Below are 16,439 nucleotides of genomic sequence, written 5' to 3'. Positions count from 1 at the left end.
TGATGCTAGTTGAAGCTAGTCAATGCTAGTCAAAGCTAGTTAAAGCTAGTCAAAGCTAGTCAATGCTAATCTATCAAACAGTATTGTCACTTTGGGTCTCATCTGTCCCTCTTTCCTCCACAGCAAGGAGTGAGGGGAGAGACAGGGTTCAATGGACCCACAGGAGACTCAGGCAAACCAGGAGACCAGGGACCAGGAGGACTGCCCGGGCCTCGCGGCCTCAATGGGGAGAGAGGAGTACCAGGCATGCCAGGCATTGTGGGGGCAGCAGTGAGTCCTAACGAGTTTTGACATAACAACACAGATTAGTGAGATAGTGGTGTGATTAAACTCAATAGAGAATGCTAGTGACTGACTGACTGACTGACTGATTGCTTGATGTTTTTTTATTTCCTTTCCTCTCCTCCACATTCCTTTCCTCTATCCATCCTCTACTATCCTATCATCCACCTTTCCCTCTCTCTCCCTCTCCTTGCTCATCTACAGGGACGGGATGCGTCTGACCAGCACATCATTGAGGTGGTTCTGAAGATGCTGCAAGGTAAGAGGTCCCAACATTGCAAATCTACTGAGTCTACTGTATCCAGGTAACACATCGACTGCACTATAGCTAATATACATCCTCTATCCTCCTCATCCAGAGCGTCTGGCAGCTGTAGCGGTGAGCGCTAAGCGTGCCGTACTGGGTGGAGCTGGTGTCATGGGTCCCCCTGGTCCTCCCGGACCCCCAGGTGCTCCCGGTGCTCAGGGCCCACACGGCCTCACCGGTGCCCGTGGCATCCCCGGCATGTTTGGTGCCTCCGGACAGATTGGCAACACCGGACTGAAAGGTAGTAACTGAAATTGGTGACTTTCCAGATAAAAAGAGACGCTGAGGCCTCCCGAGTGGCGCAGCAGTGTTGCGGCGTCACTACAGCCTGGGGTTCGTCCGGGTTAGGGGAGGCGGGGGAGCTTTACTTGCTCTAGCGACTCCTTGTGGTGGGCTGGGCACCTGCAGGCTGACTTTGGTCATCAGTTGAACAATGTTTCCTCTGACACATTGGTGTGGCTGGCTTCCGGGTTAAGCAAGCAGAGGTTAAGAAGCGTGGTTTCGTGGGTCATGTTTCGGAGGACGCATGACTCAACCTTCGCCTCTCCCGAGCCCATTGGGGAGTTGCAACGATGAGAGAAGATCGTAACCATGAAATTGGGGAAAAAAAGAGACGCTGATCACTCAAAGAGTAACAGATCTCACTCAAAGAGTAACAGATCATTACAAAATACCACTGGCCCCTCTTCATCCCTCCATCTTTCTCTCTTTCAGGAAAGAGAGGAGTGAAGGGAGACAGAGGAGATCCTGGTAAACCACATGCTGGCCAGCCAGGACCCCCGGGAATACCAGGTGAGACCCCAGGAGCACCACACACTCTCCTAACACACACACACACTCAGCAGTGACCGTCCTGTACACACCTATCCAGTAGTTATAAAGGTGTGCAGGAGGAGGCGCATGCTCATACCGATAGGACGCACGGGGTGTGAGTACCTCTATTTTGTACAGACAAAACTGTAGTTATACAGTATGTAGAAACCAGACAACAAAGTTTAAATTAAGGCTCTAAAATGCATTAATCAATATATCCCCAGCAACTGTGAGAGAGTAAGCGGTCAATTATGTACAACAGCGAACTAATCAGTTGGTAAAGAGGCGCGGCGACACAAATCCAACAAGCCATGGCTTCCCCCAGAGGAAAAGACAAGGAGCAACGGTTACAATCTGTTGTTAAAAAAGTAGATACGCTGGAAAAGGAAGTAGAGGCTATTGTGTCAGACATGCATATACAAGGTGTGCGGATGAACGAACAAGACAACAAAATTTGCCATTTGGAAACAAAGTTGCAAACTAGAAGATTAATTGGACCAGCAAAAAAACAGAATGAGACAAAACAACATGAGAATATTGTCCTAACCGGAACACGAGGAAGGAGACCATTCCAGCAACGTGGTTAACCTGATATCAGAGGATCTTGGCGTGGATGCCCTAGGATCGGTATGAAACAGAAGACCTCTAAATACCCTCGCATGGTAATCCTCCAGCTGTGGAACTATCACACCAAAGTCAACATTCTGAAGGCACAGGGGGGAAAGGAGATCAAAATCCATGGACAGTCCATTCAATTCGTCCAGGACCTGTCTGCTAGGCTGAGAAAAAAATGCAAGGAATACATGTACATTCCGATCAGACATTCAATGGAGGAAAAAGGAATCAAATCTCAGCTCCGCTTCCTGGCAATGCTTTAGGTATGGAAGGAAACTCAAAGGATGGAATTAATCAGTGCAGATGAAGCCCTAAACAAGCTGCAAGAAACCTTTCCAGTTGAAGGAGGAGACCCTCCTGCAAAGCAGGAAAAAGCGATAATCAGTGATGCCTAAGACCAGCTTATCGTAAATTGAGACACTATTCTTTCCCCCTAATATAATCTATACTCTACTTTCCCCAAGTAACTGTTCTTCTCTATGAAGTAACGATAGAAGTAGCCGATGCCAATGGGCTACATGGACACTGAAAAGACAATACAAAGTGGGAAGTATAGCATGTCTGTCAATAACTGTTCCATATCCATGGGATATCCACCGCCCTCATATGACATGTCTGCTTAAATGTTTTAACTGGTTCATAAATGACAGATGGAACAGACAAGGTTAACTTTGATTCTAAACAAGTAAAGGCCAACAAAATCCAACTTATTGCATGGAATGTGCACAGGCTTCATGATGGCAAAAAAAGCACAAGGTTCTTGAACATTTAAAGAGATTGTCAGCAGGTTTTCCTGCAAGCGCTACACTTCATAAAAGGAGAAATGTAATATTTAAAGAGAAGCTGGGTTGGAGATGTCTATTCTGGCACCTACTGTAGTAACAGCAGAAGTGTAGGCATCCCAGCAAACGGACCAAGAAGGACGTTTTCTAATTTTGAATTGTTTCTTACATGGGGAAAAATGCACATTAATTTAATTGTATATCCCTCCAGGGGCAAACCTGGTGTTTTTAGATAGAATTTAAGCTATATTAGATCAAACCCAGACAGATTTTAGCAGATGACCTACAGTGGCTTGCGAAAGTATTCACCCCTCTTGGCATTTTTCCTATTTTGTTGCCTTACAACCTGGAATTAAAATGTATTTTTCGGGGGTTTGTTTCATTTGATTTACACAACATGCCTACCACTTTGAAGATGCAAAATATGTTTTATTGTGAAACAAAAAAACAGAACTTGAGCGTGCATAACTATTCACCCCACCCCTAAAGTCAATACTTTGTACAGTCACCTTTTGCAGCAATTACAGCTGCAAGTCTCTTGGGGTATGTCTCTATAAGCTTGGCACATCTAGCCACTGGGATTTTTGCCCATTCTTCAAGGCAAAACTGCTCAAGCTCCTTCAAGTTGGATGGGTTCCGCTGGTGTACAGCAATCTTTAAGTCATACTGCAGATTCTCAATTGGATTGAGGTCTGGGCTTTGACTAGGCCATTCAAAGACATTTAAATATTTCCCCTTAAACATTTTACATTTTAGTCATTTAGCAGACGCTCTTATCCAGAGCGACTTACAGTTAGTGAGTGCATACATTATTTTTTTATTTTTCATACTGGCCCCCCGTGGGAATCAAACCCACAACCCTGGCATTGCAAACGCCATGCTCTACCAACTGAGCTATATCTCTGCCGGCCATTCCCTCCCCTACCCTGGACGACGCTGGGCCAATTGTGCGCCACCCCATGGGTCTCCCGGTCGCGGCTGGCTACGACAGAGCCTGGATTCGAACCAGGATCTCTAGTGGCACAGGTAGACCACTGCGCCACTCGGGAGGAACCACTCGAGTGTTGCTTTAGCAGTATGCTTAGGGTCATTGTCCTGCTGGAAGGTGAACCTTCGTCCCAGTCTCAAATCTCTGGAAGACTGAAACAGGTTTCCCTTAAGAATTTCCCTATATCTAGTGCCATCCACATTCCTTCAATTCTGACCAGTTTCCCAGTCCTTGCCGATAGAAAAACATGCCCACAGCATGATGCTGCCACCACCATGCTTCAGTGTGGGGATGGTGTTCTCGGGGTGATGAGAGGTGTTGGGTTTGTGCCAGACATTGCGTTTTCCTTGATGGCCAAAAAGCTCAATTTTAGTCTCATCTGACCAGAGTACCTTCTTCCATATGTTTGGGGAGTCTCCCACATGGCTTTTGGCGAACACCAAACGTGTTTGCTTATTTTTTTCTTTAAGCAATGGCTTTTTTCTGGCCACTCTTCCGTAAAGCCCAGCTCTGTGGAGTGTACTGCTTAAAGTGGTCCTATGGACAGATACTCAATCTCTGCTGTGGAGCTTTGCAGCTCCTTCAGGGTTATCTTTGGTCTCTTTGTTGCCTCTCTGATGAATGCCCTCCTTGCCTGGTCTGTGAGTTTTAGTGGGCGGCCCTCTCTTGGCAGGTTTGTTGTGGTGCCATATTCTTTCCATTTTTTAATAATGGATTTAATGTTGCTCCGTGGGATGTTCAAAGTTTCTGATATTTTTTTATAAACCAACCCTGATCTGTTTTTTTTATAAACCAACCCTGATCTGTACATCTCCACACTGGGTTCTAAAATCCATGATATAGTGATATCAGATAATTATTCTGTATCATGCTTAATTACACCAACAGATAATACACTTATAGTGACAGAATATGGAGAATGAACAGAGCACATCTTCACGACCCGAAATATATAAAATACATTACAAATGTAGACATACAGCACAGAGAAAAGCCGACCCCTGACATAATTTGGGATGCTTTTAAGGTGTACATTAGGGGAATCATTACCTCATACTCTGCTAAAGTTACATCTGAGTTAGAAATTACAATTTAAGAATAGTAAATCACTATCTTAGAAAAAGCCCATAAAAAAATATTTACAGGGTAAAGAAGAACATTACATTTTTTAACATAAGCAGGAATATGACCTTTTACGTTTGAAGCGAGCCAACAACTACAGGTTAAACTCAAATAAAGCATACTATTTCATGGCAAATAAACCTGGTAAACACCTTGCAGACCTCATAAAACGAATACACACCAAACCAGTTATCATTTTAAAAGATAAGGATACAAATGCTTTAATTAGAAACAACAACAATATTAATCACAATTTTAAAAGATTCTATGAAAATCTATATAAATCAGAATTAAATAACAGTTGGACTGATCCTACAGCCGTTTTAGACGCAATAACCCTGAAGCAACTTTCAGCAGATAAAAAATAATCACAAAAAATGGAAATCACCCCAAAATAAATATTAGACACTGTTAAAACATTTGCACTGAGAAAAGCATCAGGGATGGACGGCTTTCCCATTGAATTTTATTTTATATTCTGGACAAGGTAGCGTCCCTATTAACTCAAATGACAACACACGTCACTCAATTCAGGGCTTCCGAGTTCCATGTATCAAACAGCTGTTTCAGTTATATTAAAACCAGGAAAATCTGGAGAGTCCCCGGCAGATTACAGACCCATACATTTGATAAAACAGGGTTTATTAAAAGATAGACACAAACAAGCACAAGAACATGTTTCAGAATAATACAATACACAAAAAAACAAGATGTAGATTTATCAATAATGGCTGTTGATGCCGAAAAAGCTTTCAACCATCTTGAGTGGCCTTTTCTATTTAGACATTTGGAAGCATTCAACTTTCCAGCAGAAATAATACATTTCATAACAACATTATATAAATGTAATGAATCAAAAATATACACAAATAATACATTATCTGATGAAATTGCTTTAGAAAGGGACACGAGACAGGGATGTCCTCTCTCCCCCCTCCTGTTTGCACTGGCAATTGAACCGCTTGCAGAAAGAATTAGACAGGACCCAAACGTAACAAGTATCAGTATTGGTAAACATTAATATAAACTAAACTTATTTGACGATGATCTCCTGATATACTTGACTAATATTGAAAACTCAATGCCACCCTTGTTAAAATTATTTTTGGAATACTCTAAAATCTCAGGATATAAAACTAAAGTGGAAAAAACTGAAATAATGGCAACAGGAAAAATAAACATTTGGAATTGTATCAAGGCTTTTACTTGCGACACATTGTTAAATGCGCTAAAGTGGAACGATGGGTACATATTGACTATGCGCATGCTCATCCCCAGAATCTTTTCACGTGTCTGTTTTCAAAGGATGGCGGTAAGAACATTAACAACTTCATAGTTTAGAACATCATAACAACATAAAAGAAAATTCAACGAATTCTACAAGAACCAATATTTCTCCCTAAAAACACACCCCTATGGAACAATACTTTTCAGAATTCACCAATAAATTGGCCCACGTGGAAAACCAAAGGCATAGAAACTGTAAATGTGGTAATTGGAAATACAATTAATGTAGACATTTTCAAATACTGTATATGCAACTTAAAAGTTTTATATCACATTTCGACCTGAAAGCTTTTGGACATCAGAGCAATGTTGAGGAAATCCTATTTGAGTCAGAAACAGTTACTCATATGATAGGTAAGATATACCAAACCTTGCCGAGAGCCTATCCAACTGACAACCTCTTAGAAAAAAAATATAAACTATTGGAACCAATACTATAAAATAATGGATATTGGCACAAGATGGAGGGAGTGTTGGAACATAACAAACACAAATGTACTCTTAATCCAGTATAAACTAATGTATAGAATGTATTATACAAAAGACAAAATTAACTAATTCTACATTACAATGGCATAGTCATGTCTTTAGTGTAAAGCTAACGATGACTCAATAATTCATGCCTTCTGGGAGTGCTATAAAGTCCAAAAGTTCTGGGCAGAGTTAGAAAGCTGCACTGGCTGTCAGAAATGTTACAATGTAAGTTTAATTTTAATATGTCTATCTGCATATTTCAAGACATGGCATGCTTATTTAAATATTGAAAAAAAATCTGGCTACAGACAGAAACAACTTAAAACAATTTTAAGTCATATGGGGCAGCGTCTTACAAGCATTAGAAACAACATTGGGTGTGGATACGGTGGGAACATCTGGGTCTGAGCATGTGTGATGTCATTAATGTTTATGGAAATGTGTGTAAATGTTAAATTGTCTATTGTTTTTGTCTATGTATGTTTTAGTTTATCGTAAAAGGTGTATCAACTTACCTCAGGAAGTTATGGGGTCAAACTAAAACCATCTCACTTTCAAAACTCTTCCTCCTCAGGTCCCCCTGGTATTGACGGCGTGGCTCGAAATGGTAAGCCTGGTGAGCGAGGCACCCAGGGCTCGGCAGGAAAGGCCGGTCGTCCTGGTAAGGCGGGCCCCACTGGTCTTCCAGGGTTCTGTGAGGCTGCAGCCTGCCTAGCTGCCTCAGCCTACACCTCCCCCAGACTACAGGACTCCGCCAGGGTCAAGGGCCCCGGAGTCTAAATCCAGCTCTCCATAAAAAGCCCCACAACACCAGGGATAAAGAGAGAGACAGAAGAGAGAGAAGCAGGGATAGAGGAGAGAGGGAGAGAGAGAGAGAGAGAGAGAGAGAGAGAGAGAGAGAGAGAGAGAGAGAGAGAGAGAGAGAGAGAGAGAGAGAGAGAGAGAGAGAGAGAGAGAGAGAACTCTTCTTTATTGGATACCAACGAGAGCGAGGAGTGGGGGCGATACTATCGTGACTGACGTTGCCCCTCTGACCCCTAAACTGACGACCTTCAGTTTTACTGTTTGGAGACAGTTTGCAACATACACCATGCCCACCTACTTTAAATCACCATGACAATAGCCACTCACAGCCAATAACACCCCTCTGAATTTACAATCTCTGGTCAGGGATTGGCTGATGTCAATGTCAGTCACGTCCAACTGCCCCACCCCCCACCACAGAGGGAAAGAGAGATGCAGAGTTCAAAAGAACTGGGCGCTCTGAACTCTAAAATCTCCACCTTCCGACTTCAGTGCATTCAAGACATCTGGGAACTCAGAAAAAAACTAGCTCAGACTGGGAAAAATCGCTTTGAACGGTCATCCAACTCGGAATTCCAACTCGGGAACTCGGACTCTTTCTAGAGCTCCGACTTTCCGACCTGAAGGTCACTGACGTCATGATTTCACCTCGTATTTTTTCAAGTTCCCAGTTGTCTTGAACGCACCATGAGAGAGACGTATTGACATCAGAATCATATCCAGTGACGTTATCAGCAGCCATAGCCCCTGGACTGGGAGGACTAGAGATATACTTTGTGTCTGATGATTGGTGCTTTTTTCTTATATACCGTGGTCACTTTAAATGCTGTTGTTTTATACCTGAAATATTATATTGAAATATGTTTTGAAGCAGAAAAGGCAAGCATATGACCCCCTCCACCCCCCACCAAACAACAAGTGGCTTACAAGTGTACACACAAGTACAAATAAAAGATCAAATTCCACACTCCATACCGTACCGTTGTAAGATGTATTGCTAAACCCCTCGACCTGTATGCTTGAGTGAAACCCCTTTTTTACCTCACATGTACATTGCCACCCCTTTCTACCTTTGCCTAATTTTAGAAACAAATTATTTATTTAGCCTTGATCTCTTCCTCTAGTTGCCTGGCAACAGCATATCCTGATGGGCAATCCCATCTATTTCCCATAATTCAGTGCTGTAAATCTTTGTAAATGTTTGTTGATTTTATGTAGAGAAAAAAGAGGATGGGTTAGAATATGAACCAACCAAAACAACCCATGTGTTAATTAACCTAATCAGCAATCAAATTTAAAAGTTCAAATGACTGCTTTTCCAAACAGATCAGTTACAGTAATCAATCTTTCTATGCCACTGTCAACTAACTTCCACAGAGTCAATCAATGTCAACATTCTAACAACAACTAGGTCTGATTATTTTCATTAACAGAAACAATCTATTTATTGTTCTTTATATGATTAATCTGTAAAGACGTTTAATTTCTTTTTTTCTTGGTTGTTCAGGTCAACCAATTCCAAAACAATAAAGAGGAAAGTTTTATAAAACCTGAATGTTCTTCCCTACCATGTGGGAACCGTCAGATCTCTGAATAGAAAAAATGATTGTATTAAAATAACATGGTCATTATTCCAGTGGGTTTAGAGACGGGTTAATGGGTAGAGTCTAGACTTTCTCTGTCTCTGTACCACACTTCAGTCCAGTCAGTGCTGGTAAGTTAAGTTGGTGCTGCATGTAGTCTGCCTAGACTAGAGGATGATGACATACACTACATTATCCCAGTGGTAGGTATTATGGTATAAGCTCTATCCTTCTGTGAGTAATACAATCTCAAAGCTGCGGAAGTGAAGCTTTTGTAAAAGCCTTCCACTTGAAAGGTATTCTACTTGGACTCATTCACATAATAGTCTCTTGCAGGTGGCTTGGAGTTTATACAAAAACAGCTCTAGCAATCTGCTTACTTGAAAAACAGAATAATTTAATTGGAGTGCTAGTTAACGTTTTGTCCTTAGTACGCTTTCATTCAGAGAACCAAGGAAAGGCATTCCAATAAAATACATTGTGCACATTGATGGTATGGGAAAAAAAACACAGTGAACTAGTCACATTATATACTTGGATGTCTCTGATCTGTTGATCAACAACATGTCTGCTTTGCTAAATGTATTAGCTTTTTCAGAAAAGTTTCCATTAAAAAAAATACCATCTCTTTACACAGGATGGCTTAATAAAAAGTACCTGTAACATAGAAACAATCAGATCTACTGAGGATAGCAGGGAAAAAGTGCTGTTGTTTCAACAAGATGTTTCTAAAAGCTAGTTATTGTCAGGGTGTTTAGCATACCTAGGGTCAGTAGTTATTCCTGACCAGGAAATACTCTGGACAGGTCACATGTTCAGGAAAAAACTCCAATAACAACTCAGAACACCTATATGTTTCTAAACCTGGTGATGTCCATTACACAGCTAGCGGTTGGCACAGTGAAGCTAGTTGGCACAGTTATGCCAGCGATTTGAGTGAAGATGGATATTAAACCTTTTTCTCTTATGTTTGATAATGACATTGAAAACTCTTAGTGGTCATAAAGCATATATTTCCGCCTAAGATCCCAAAATTTCCAGGATTTCAGAAAATCCTAGGAATTTGGGGAAAGTGACCTGAATTTTTGCAACCCTATTTCAGCTACTGTACCAGTGGTGTACTCGAGGAGCAAATGATCCCTTTCAAGTTTATCTGTTGTGAAAAACAAGCTTGGTGATGTGGTAAGAGACTTGTTAATAAATTGCTACACAACAAGAAAAGTGATTTTTGAGCCAGTTTTGAAAATGCTACAGTTGAACATGATGTCGTGTACTTTATAAGGCACACATGAAAATACCTTCCAAAGCATAATAATACCACCATATATAAATCCAATCTGCTTTTACACAAAAGGCACAATTCCCTCATAATTTGTTTTACAGAACAAATGACTCCCTTTAAAATCTTATAAAAAACACACTGGTAGTGCATACATAACAGTTGACCATAACAAACACACGGCAAGCCATGCTGACGCCAATTCCAAAATACAAAAGGTATAAAAAGCCATTATATATAAATAGAAATATGTACAAAACAGGCACTCTGGGGACCTGGACATGATGTTCTTCTCACACAGTCAGGGAAGAGAAGGTGACACCTTCTCATAAGGACATTATTTGAGGGTATAGCGTATAGATCTGTTAAAGCATCAGACATCACTCAAGTGATGAAGGTGTATATTCAAGCATAGAAATAACATAAACAACACAGCATGCATAAAGAATAAAGGGAAGTTGGAATGGGAGTGCCATGTCAGTTCTATTCATTCTGTTTCTATTGCTAGAGAGAGGCAAGGTCAAAGCAGAACAGCACAAAGCAGCTGTCTAATACTCCCAACGGGCACATTTTACAATCAGAATGAAGATGTGGATTATAGTGATGATGAGGAAGAGTTTGCAGGTAGTTTTTCCAAGGCTACATTTGCTCTTGCTGGTATTATCAAACTAAACATATTTAATTTATAGAATGAACTGATAGCTAAAGTTGGGAAAATTTGAAGGAATGGACAGAACAGATATGACAGAGAGTAGAGAGGCAGGATTGCACAGTGTCCACATTATCTCCTTTAACAAAGCCACTTCAGCCAGTACTAAGTCTTCAGTTAGAAGGTTCTACACATACAGATGTAGAATCTTAATTTGATCACCCTGTTGCAGGATGAACTTTCCTACAATGCAGGACATTTAAAATGTGTAGTGTATTTGATGTTTAAAAAGGCTTCTAACATTTGTAATTTCCACTTTGAAATTTCATACTTCATTTCCCCTTACGAAAATGTATCAACCACTACAAAAACATCCATTAATCATAATCCACATAATAATTAACATTTCCTGTTTCTGCAGGATTGTTTTCCTGCTTTAGCAAACTGGCTCAAATTAAGATCCGATATCTGTATATATTTTCTACACAGGCGGTGAGTTGGACAGCTAACTGGCAAACACTTTGATGAATTAGAGATGGATGAAGAGGACCACATCAACTATGGGTGCTTCAGTATTCATTTGTTTTCTTGGGATGATTTCTTTTGATTGGACGGTAGCTGCTGGTCTTCTGTTTTCTGTTTTCTCTTCTCTCTCTCTTCACTCCTCCACTTCTGTCTCTAGTGCCTTCTGGTCTTTGGGTTGCTTTCTTCTATCTCTCCATCTCTCTCATCTCTCTGTGTCTCCTTTCCTCCTCTCATCTTTAATACTCTCTCTCTAGTAGGGGCCCTTGACGGGAGGGCCCTTAGGGTTCCACTCTATTGGTTGGCTCATACAGTCAGAGGGGTTACACCGGCCCTCCCTGCCCTTCTGGCCCGGCTGTCCAGGGGTTCCTGAGACTCCAGGGACCCCCTGCTGACCCACGGGGCCGCTGGGGCCCATCTTGCCATAGCCTGGGGGGCCTGGGACACCTGGGGCATGGGGAGGAAGGGACAGAGGGCATCATTGAAGCACTGGATGCACAGTGATTATAAAAGAGCAGAGCAGTTGAAAGATCTAACTTATTGAAGCTTTGGCAGGATAGTGGAGAGTTAAACATTTAGACAGGCTGATGTGGCGTCTTACCTGGTGCTCCTGGGGGTCCACTGTCACCCATCTCTCCTACACCCTTGTCACCTTTCTCTCCCTTCAGACCTTGTGGACCTGCAGACATGACAGAGGACATCACTTGAGAGAGTAGCTAACCTTTATGTTACGCTAAACTGACATCACTTGTCATAACTGTTTATGAACTCCTACGTATTTATCATGACCGTGGTATTCAGGCCTTACGACAAAAGGAATCAAGTGAAGTCTAGACTCACCCTGTGGTCCCAGGACTCCTTGGCGGCCCTCTCTGCCTATCTGTCCTGGCTGACCTGGGGCCCCTGGAGTCCCATCTCTACCTGGGTTACCATCCTTCCCTGGGGGGCCAGGACGACCGGGGGACGATACCTCTTGTGGCTGCTGCATACGAGACATGAAGTAGGCCATCCTCTCTGTTGAGGGATACAGTACAACTCCAGTTGATAAACCACCTAATAATCAATAAAGCTATTTACATTCTCTCCCACTGCTCAATTAGGAAATACGGCCAGATCTTTGCAAAGTATGGGTGATAAACCTAAACGAAAAGAAGACCACGTTCTCACCATCAAATATCTTGATGACCTGCTGGCGAATGAAGTCCTTGATGTTGTCATAGTTGACCACAGGCTGTGGATTAGAGAGAGAGCGTGAGGGACATAAGAGAAGACCTAACCACCACTTTTGGGTTTTAGTCTTTTGACCAAAATGTTGGTTTAGTGTTTCATTAGACATTGTGAAACAAACACGAACATAACAAGTGATCAATTCATAATCGATGCAATTCACCCCAGTAGCTAAGGTCTCACCTCGTTGCCTGGTGTTCCTGGAGGTCCAGGGGACCCTGCAGTGCCTGGTGGACCAGGGGTCCCCCTCTCTCCCCTGGGTCCCACTGGGCCCATCACTGGGGTATCAGCCTTGGAGGAATACCCCCCTCTGCCAGGGGGTCCAGGGCGACCTCGCTCCCCTGGGGTGCCCCTCTGACCTGGGACACCTGGCTCACCCTGAGCGAGAGAGAGCGGGAAAGAGTCAGAAAAGAGGAGAGAAGAAGAGAGAAGAGGGGTGAGAGCTAGTGTGTTAGTCAGACATCCAACCACTGAAGAGTACTGTTCGACCACCGACAACAGCGTTTTATATTGAAGATTGAAAAGATGAATGAACTCCTGCACAATGGCACTTATGTATTTTCAACCATCCAACTGCTATCGAACTGTTTCCACCAACCTATTCCTGTCAGACCCTTGAAGGAGAGTCAAGTCAACAAGGGGGCAGTGTCCACTTTAGATTGTAACCGGGCCCTACCCAGCCTCCAGCGTATTACTCACTTACCTCCTCCACAATAAAAACACAGACACAGGAACTCATCCCAAATGGCACCCTATTCGAGATATAGTGCACTACTTTTGACCGGGACCCATAGGGATTAGGGTGCCATGTGGGACTCACAGCTTCCCATGTACGTAGCCTAGCACCCACACCCTGTAAACAACAGCCTCAGACAGACATCTGTGATTTATGTGGAACAAAGCTGGCCATTATGAAGAAGAAGAAGAAGAAGAAGAAGAAGAAGAAGAAGAAGAAGAAGAAGAAGAAGAAGAAGAAGAAGAAGAAGAAGAAGAAGAAGAAGAAGAAGAAGAAGAAGAAGAAGAAGAAGAAGAAGAAGAAGAAGAAGAAGAAGAAGAAGAAGAAGAAGAAGAAGAAGAAGAAGAAGAAGAAGAAGAAGAAGAAGAAGAAGAAGAAGAAGAAGAAGAAGAAGAAGAAGAAGAAGAAGAAGAAGAAGAAGAAAGAAGAAGAAGAAGAAGAAGAAGAAGAAGAAGAAGAAGAAGAAGAAGAAGAAGAAGAAGAAGAAGAAGAAGAAGAAGAAGAAGAAGAAGAAGAAGAAGAAGAAGAAGAAGAAGAAGAAGAAGAAGAAGAAGAAGAAAAGAGATGAGAGCTTCTCTGTAATCTGTACTACTATAGTTAAAAACCATGACAATGCCTTCCTGTCACAATGACAAATCACCTCATCTCATGTCTCCGCTCCCACAGTAAAATAACATTATCCAGGGGACAGAGAATAACTATATTGGTTACTGTACTGTGTCTAGTGTAGAGGACTTCAGTTACTGTACTGTATCTAGTGTGGAGGACTTCAGTTACTGTACTGTGTCTAGTGTAGAGGACTTCAGTTACTGTACTGTGTCTAGTGTAGAGGACTTCAGTTAGTGTACTGTATCTAGTGTAGAGGACTTCAGTTAGTGTACTGTATCTAGTGTAGAGGACTTCAGTTACTGTACTGTATCTAGTGTAGAGGACTTCAGTTAGTGTACTGTATCTAGTGTAGAGGACTTCAGTTACTGTACTGTATCTAGTGTAGAGGACTTCAGTTAGTGTACTGTATCTAGTGTAGAGGACTTCAGTTAGTGTACTGTATCTAGTGTAGAGGACTTCAGTTAGTGTACTGTATCTAGTGTAGAGGACTTCAGTTACTGTACTGTATCTAGTGTAGAGGACTTCCAGTTAGTGTACTGTATCTAGTGTAGAGGACTTCAGTTAGTGTACTGTATCTAGTGTAGAGGACTTCAGTTAGTGTACTGTATCTAGTGTAGAGGACTTCAGTTACTGTACTGTGTCTAGTGTAGAGGACTTCAGTTAGTGTACTGTGTCTAGTGTAGAGGACTTCAGTTAGTGTACTGTATCTAGTGTAGAGGACTTCAGTTACTGTACTGTGTCTAGTGTAGAGGACTTCAGTTAGTGTACTGTGTCTAGTGTAGAGGACTTCAGTTAGTGTACTGTATCTAGTGTAGAGGACTTCAGTTACTGTACTGTGTCTAGTGTAGAGGACTTCAGTTACTGTACTGTATCTAGTGTAGAGGACTTCAGTTACTGTACTGTATCTAGTGTAGAGGACTTCAGTTAGTGTACTGTATCTAGTGCAGAGGACTTCAGTTAGTGTACTGTGTCTAGTGTAGAGGACTTCAGTTAGTGTACTGTATCTAGTGTAGAGGACTTCAGTTACTGTACTGTATCTAGTGTAGAGGACTTCAGTTAGTGTACTGTATATAGTGTAGAGGACTTCAGTTACTGTACTGTATCTAGTGTAGAGGACTTCAGTTACTGTACTGTATCTAGTGTAGAGGACTTCAGTTAGTGTACTGTATCTAGTGCAGAGGACTTCAGTTAGTGTACTGTATCTAGTGCAGAGGACTTCAGTTAGTGTACTGTATCTAGTGCAGAGGACTTCAGTTACTGTACTGTATCTAGTGTAGAGGACTTCAGTTAGTGTACTGTATCTAGTGTAGAGGACTTCAGTTAGTGTACTGTATCTAGTGTAGAGGACTTCAGTTAGTGTACGGTATCTAGTGTAGAGGACTTCAGTTACTGTACTGTATCTAGTGTAGAGGACTTCAGTTACTGTACTGTATCTAGTGTAGAGGACTTCAGTTACTGTACTGTATCTAGTGTAGAGGACTTCAGTTAGTGTACTGTATCTAGTGTAGAGGACTTCAGTTAGTGTACTGTATCTAGTGTAGAGGACTTCAGTTAGTGTACTGTATCTAGTGTAGAGGACTTCAGTTAGTGTACTGTATCTAGTGTAGAGGACTTCAGTTACTGTACTGTATCTAGTGTAGAGGACTTCAGTTACTGTACTGTATCTAGTGTAGAGGACTTCAGTTACTGTACTGTATCTAGTGTAGAGGACTTCAGTTAGTTTACTGTATCTAGTGTAGAGGACTTCAGTTAGTGTACTGTATCTAGTGTAGAGGACTTCAGTTACTGTACTGTATCTAGTGTAGAGGACTTCAGTTAGTGTACTGTATCTAGTGTAGAGGACTTCAGTTAGTGTACTGTATCTAGTGTAGAGGACTTCAGTTACTGTACTGTATCTAGTGTAGAGGACTTCAGTTAGTGTACTGTATCTAGTGTAGAGGACTTCAGTTACTGTACTGTATCTAGTGTAGAGGACTTCAGTTAGTGTACTGTATCTAGTGTAGAGGACTTCAGTTACTGTACTGTATCTAGTGTAGAGGACTTCAGTTACTGTACTGTTGTAACGATCCCGGCAGTCTGAGTCGGGTCCTGTCTGGTGACTAGTTTTTCTGTTCGTGATCTCCAGTTTCCCGAGGGTTCGGGAACGCTCCGGGGAGCTCTCTTGATTTCCGCACCTGCATCCCATCAGCAATCTGCACACCTGGTCCTGATCATCACCCTTCTTAGGCTCTGGCCTAACATCCATTCCCTGCCGGATCGTTAGCCATGAACAGTAGGTTTACCAGAGTATCAGTCTTAGAGCCTAGCGTTAGTTTTGTTGTTTTTGCACCTTGTTGGTTTGTTGCTTACTTACCCCCGTT

The 16,439-nt window shown here is 42.0% G+C and overlaps 2 protein-coding genes across 6 annotated transcripts in view; one reads left to right on the top strand and one right to left on the bottom strand.

The window, feature by feature from the left end:
* The window catches only part of LOC121572030 (collagen alpha-2(IX) chain-like), a 32,091-nt gene extending 24,607 nt beyond the window's left edge, over positions 1 to 7,484 (top strand). Inside the window, exons 28-32 of the mRNA XM_041883885.2 lie at positions 124 to 270; positions 487 to 541; positions 642 to 830; positions 1,304 to 1,381; positions 7,245 to 7,484. Coding sequence (XP_041739819.1) covers positions 124 to 270; positions 487 to 541; positions 642 to 830; positions 1,304 to 1,381; positions 7,245 to 7,450 — 675 coding nt within the window. The 3' untranslated portion in view covers positions 7,451 to 7,484. The remainder of the gene's footprint in view (positions 1 to 123; positions 271 to 486; positions 542 to 641; positions 831 to 1,303; positions 1,382 to 7,244) is intronic.
* Positions 7,485 to 9,433: 1,949 nt separating this feature from the next.
* Positions 9,434 to 16,439, bottom strand: part of LOC121572028 (collagen alpha-1(XVI) chain) — a 158,726-nt gene continuing 151,720 nt past the window's right edge. For all 5 annotated transcript variants that reach the window (XM_045222001.1, XM_045222003.1, XM_045222004.1 and 2 more), the window contains 5 exons: positions 12,918 to 13,112; positions 12,675 to 12,738; positions 12,348 to 12,521; positions 12,109 to 12,186; positions 9,434 to 11,954 (listed from right to left, as the gene is read on the bottom strand). In XM_045222001.1, the coding sequence (XP_045077936.1) occupies positions 11,761 to 11,954; positions 12,109 to 12,186; positions 12,348 to 12,521; positions 12,675 to 12,738; positions 12,918 to 13,112 (705 nt within the window). In that variant the 3' untranslated portion in view covers positions 9,434 to 11,760. The remainder of the gene's footprint in view (positions 11,955 to 12,108; positions 12,187 to 12,347; positions 12,522 to 12,674; positions 12,739 to 12,917; positions 13,113 to 16,439) is intronic.

Source organism: Coregonus clupeaformis, chromosome 8 (genome assembly GCF_020615455.1).
Source record: "Coregonus clupeaformis isolate EN_2021a chromosome 8, ASM2061545v1, whole genome shotgun sequence".
In the NCBI taxonomy this organism is placed as follows: Eukaryota; Metazoa; Chordata; class Actinopteri; order Salmoniformes; family Salmonidae; genus Coregonus; species Coregonus clupeaformis.
This window is presented reverse-complemented; position numbering and strand designations above follow the sequence as displayed.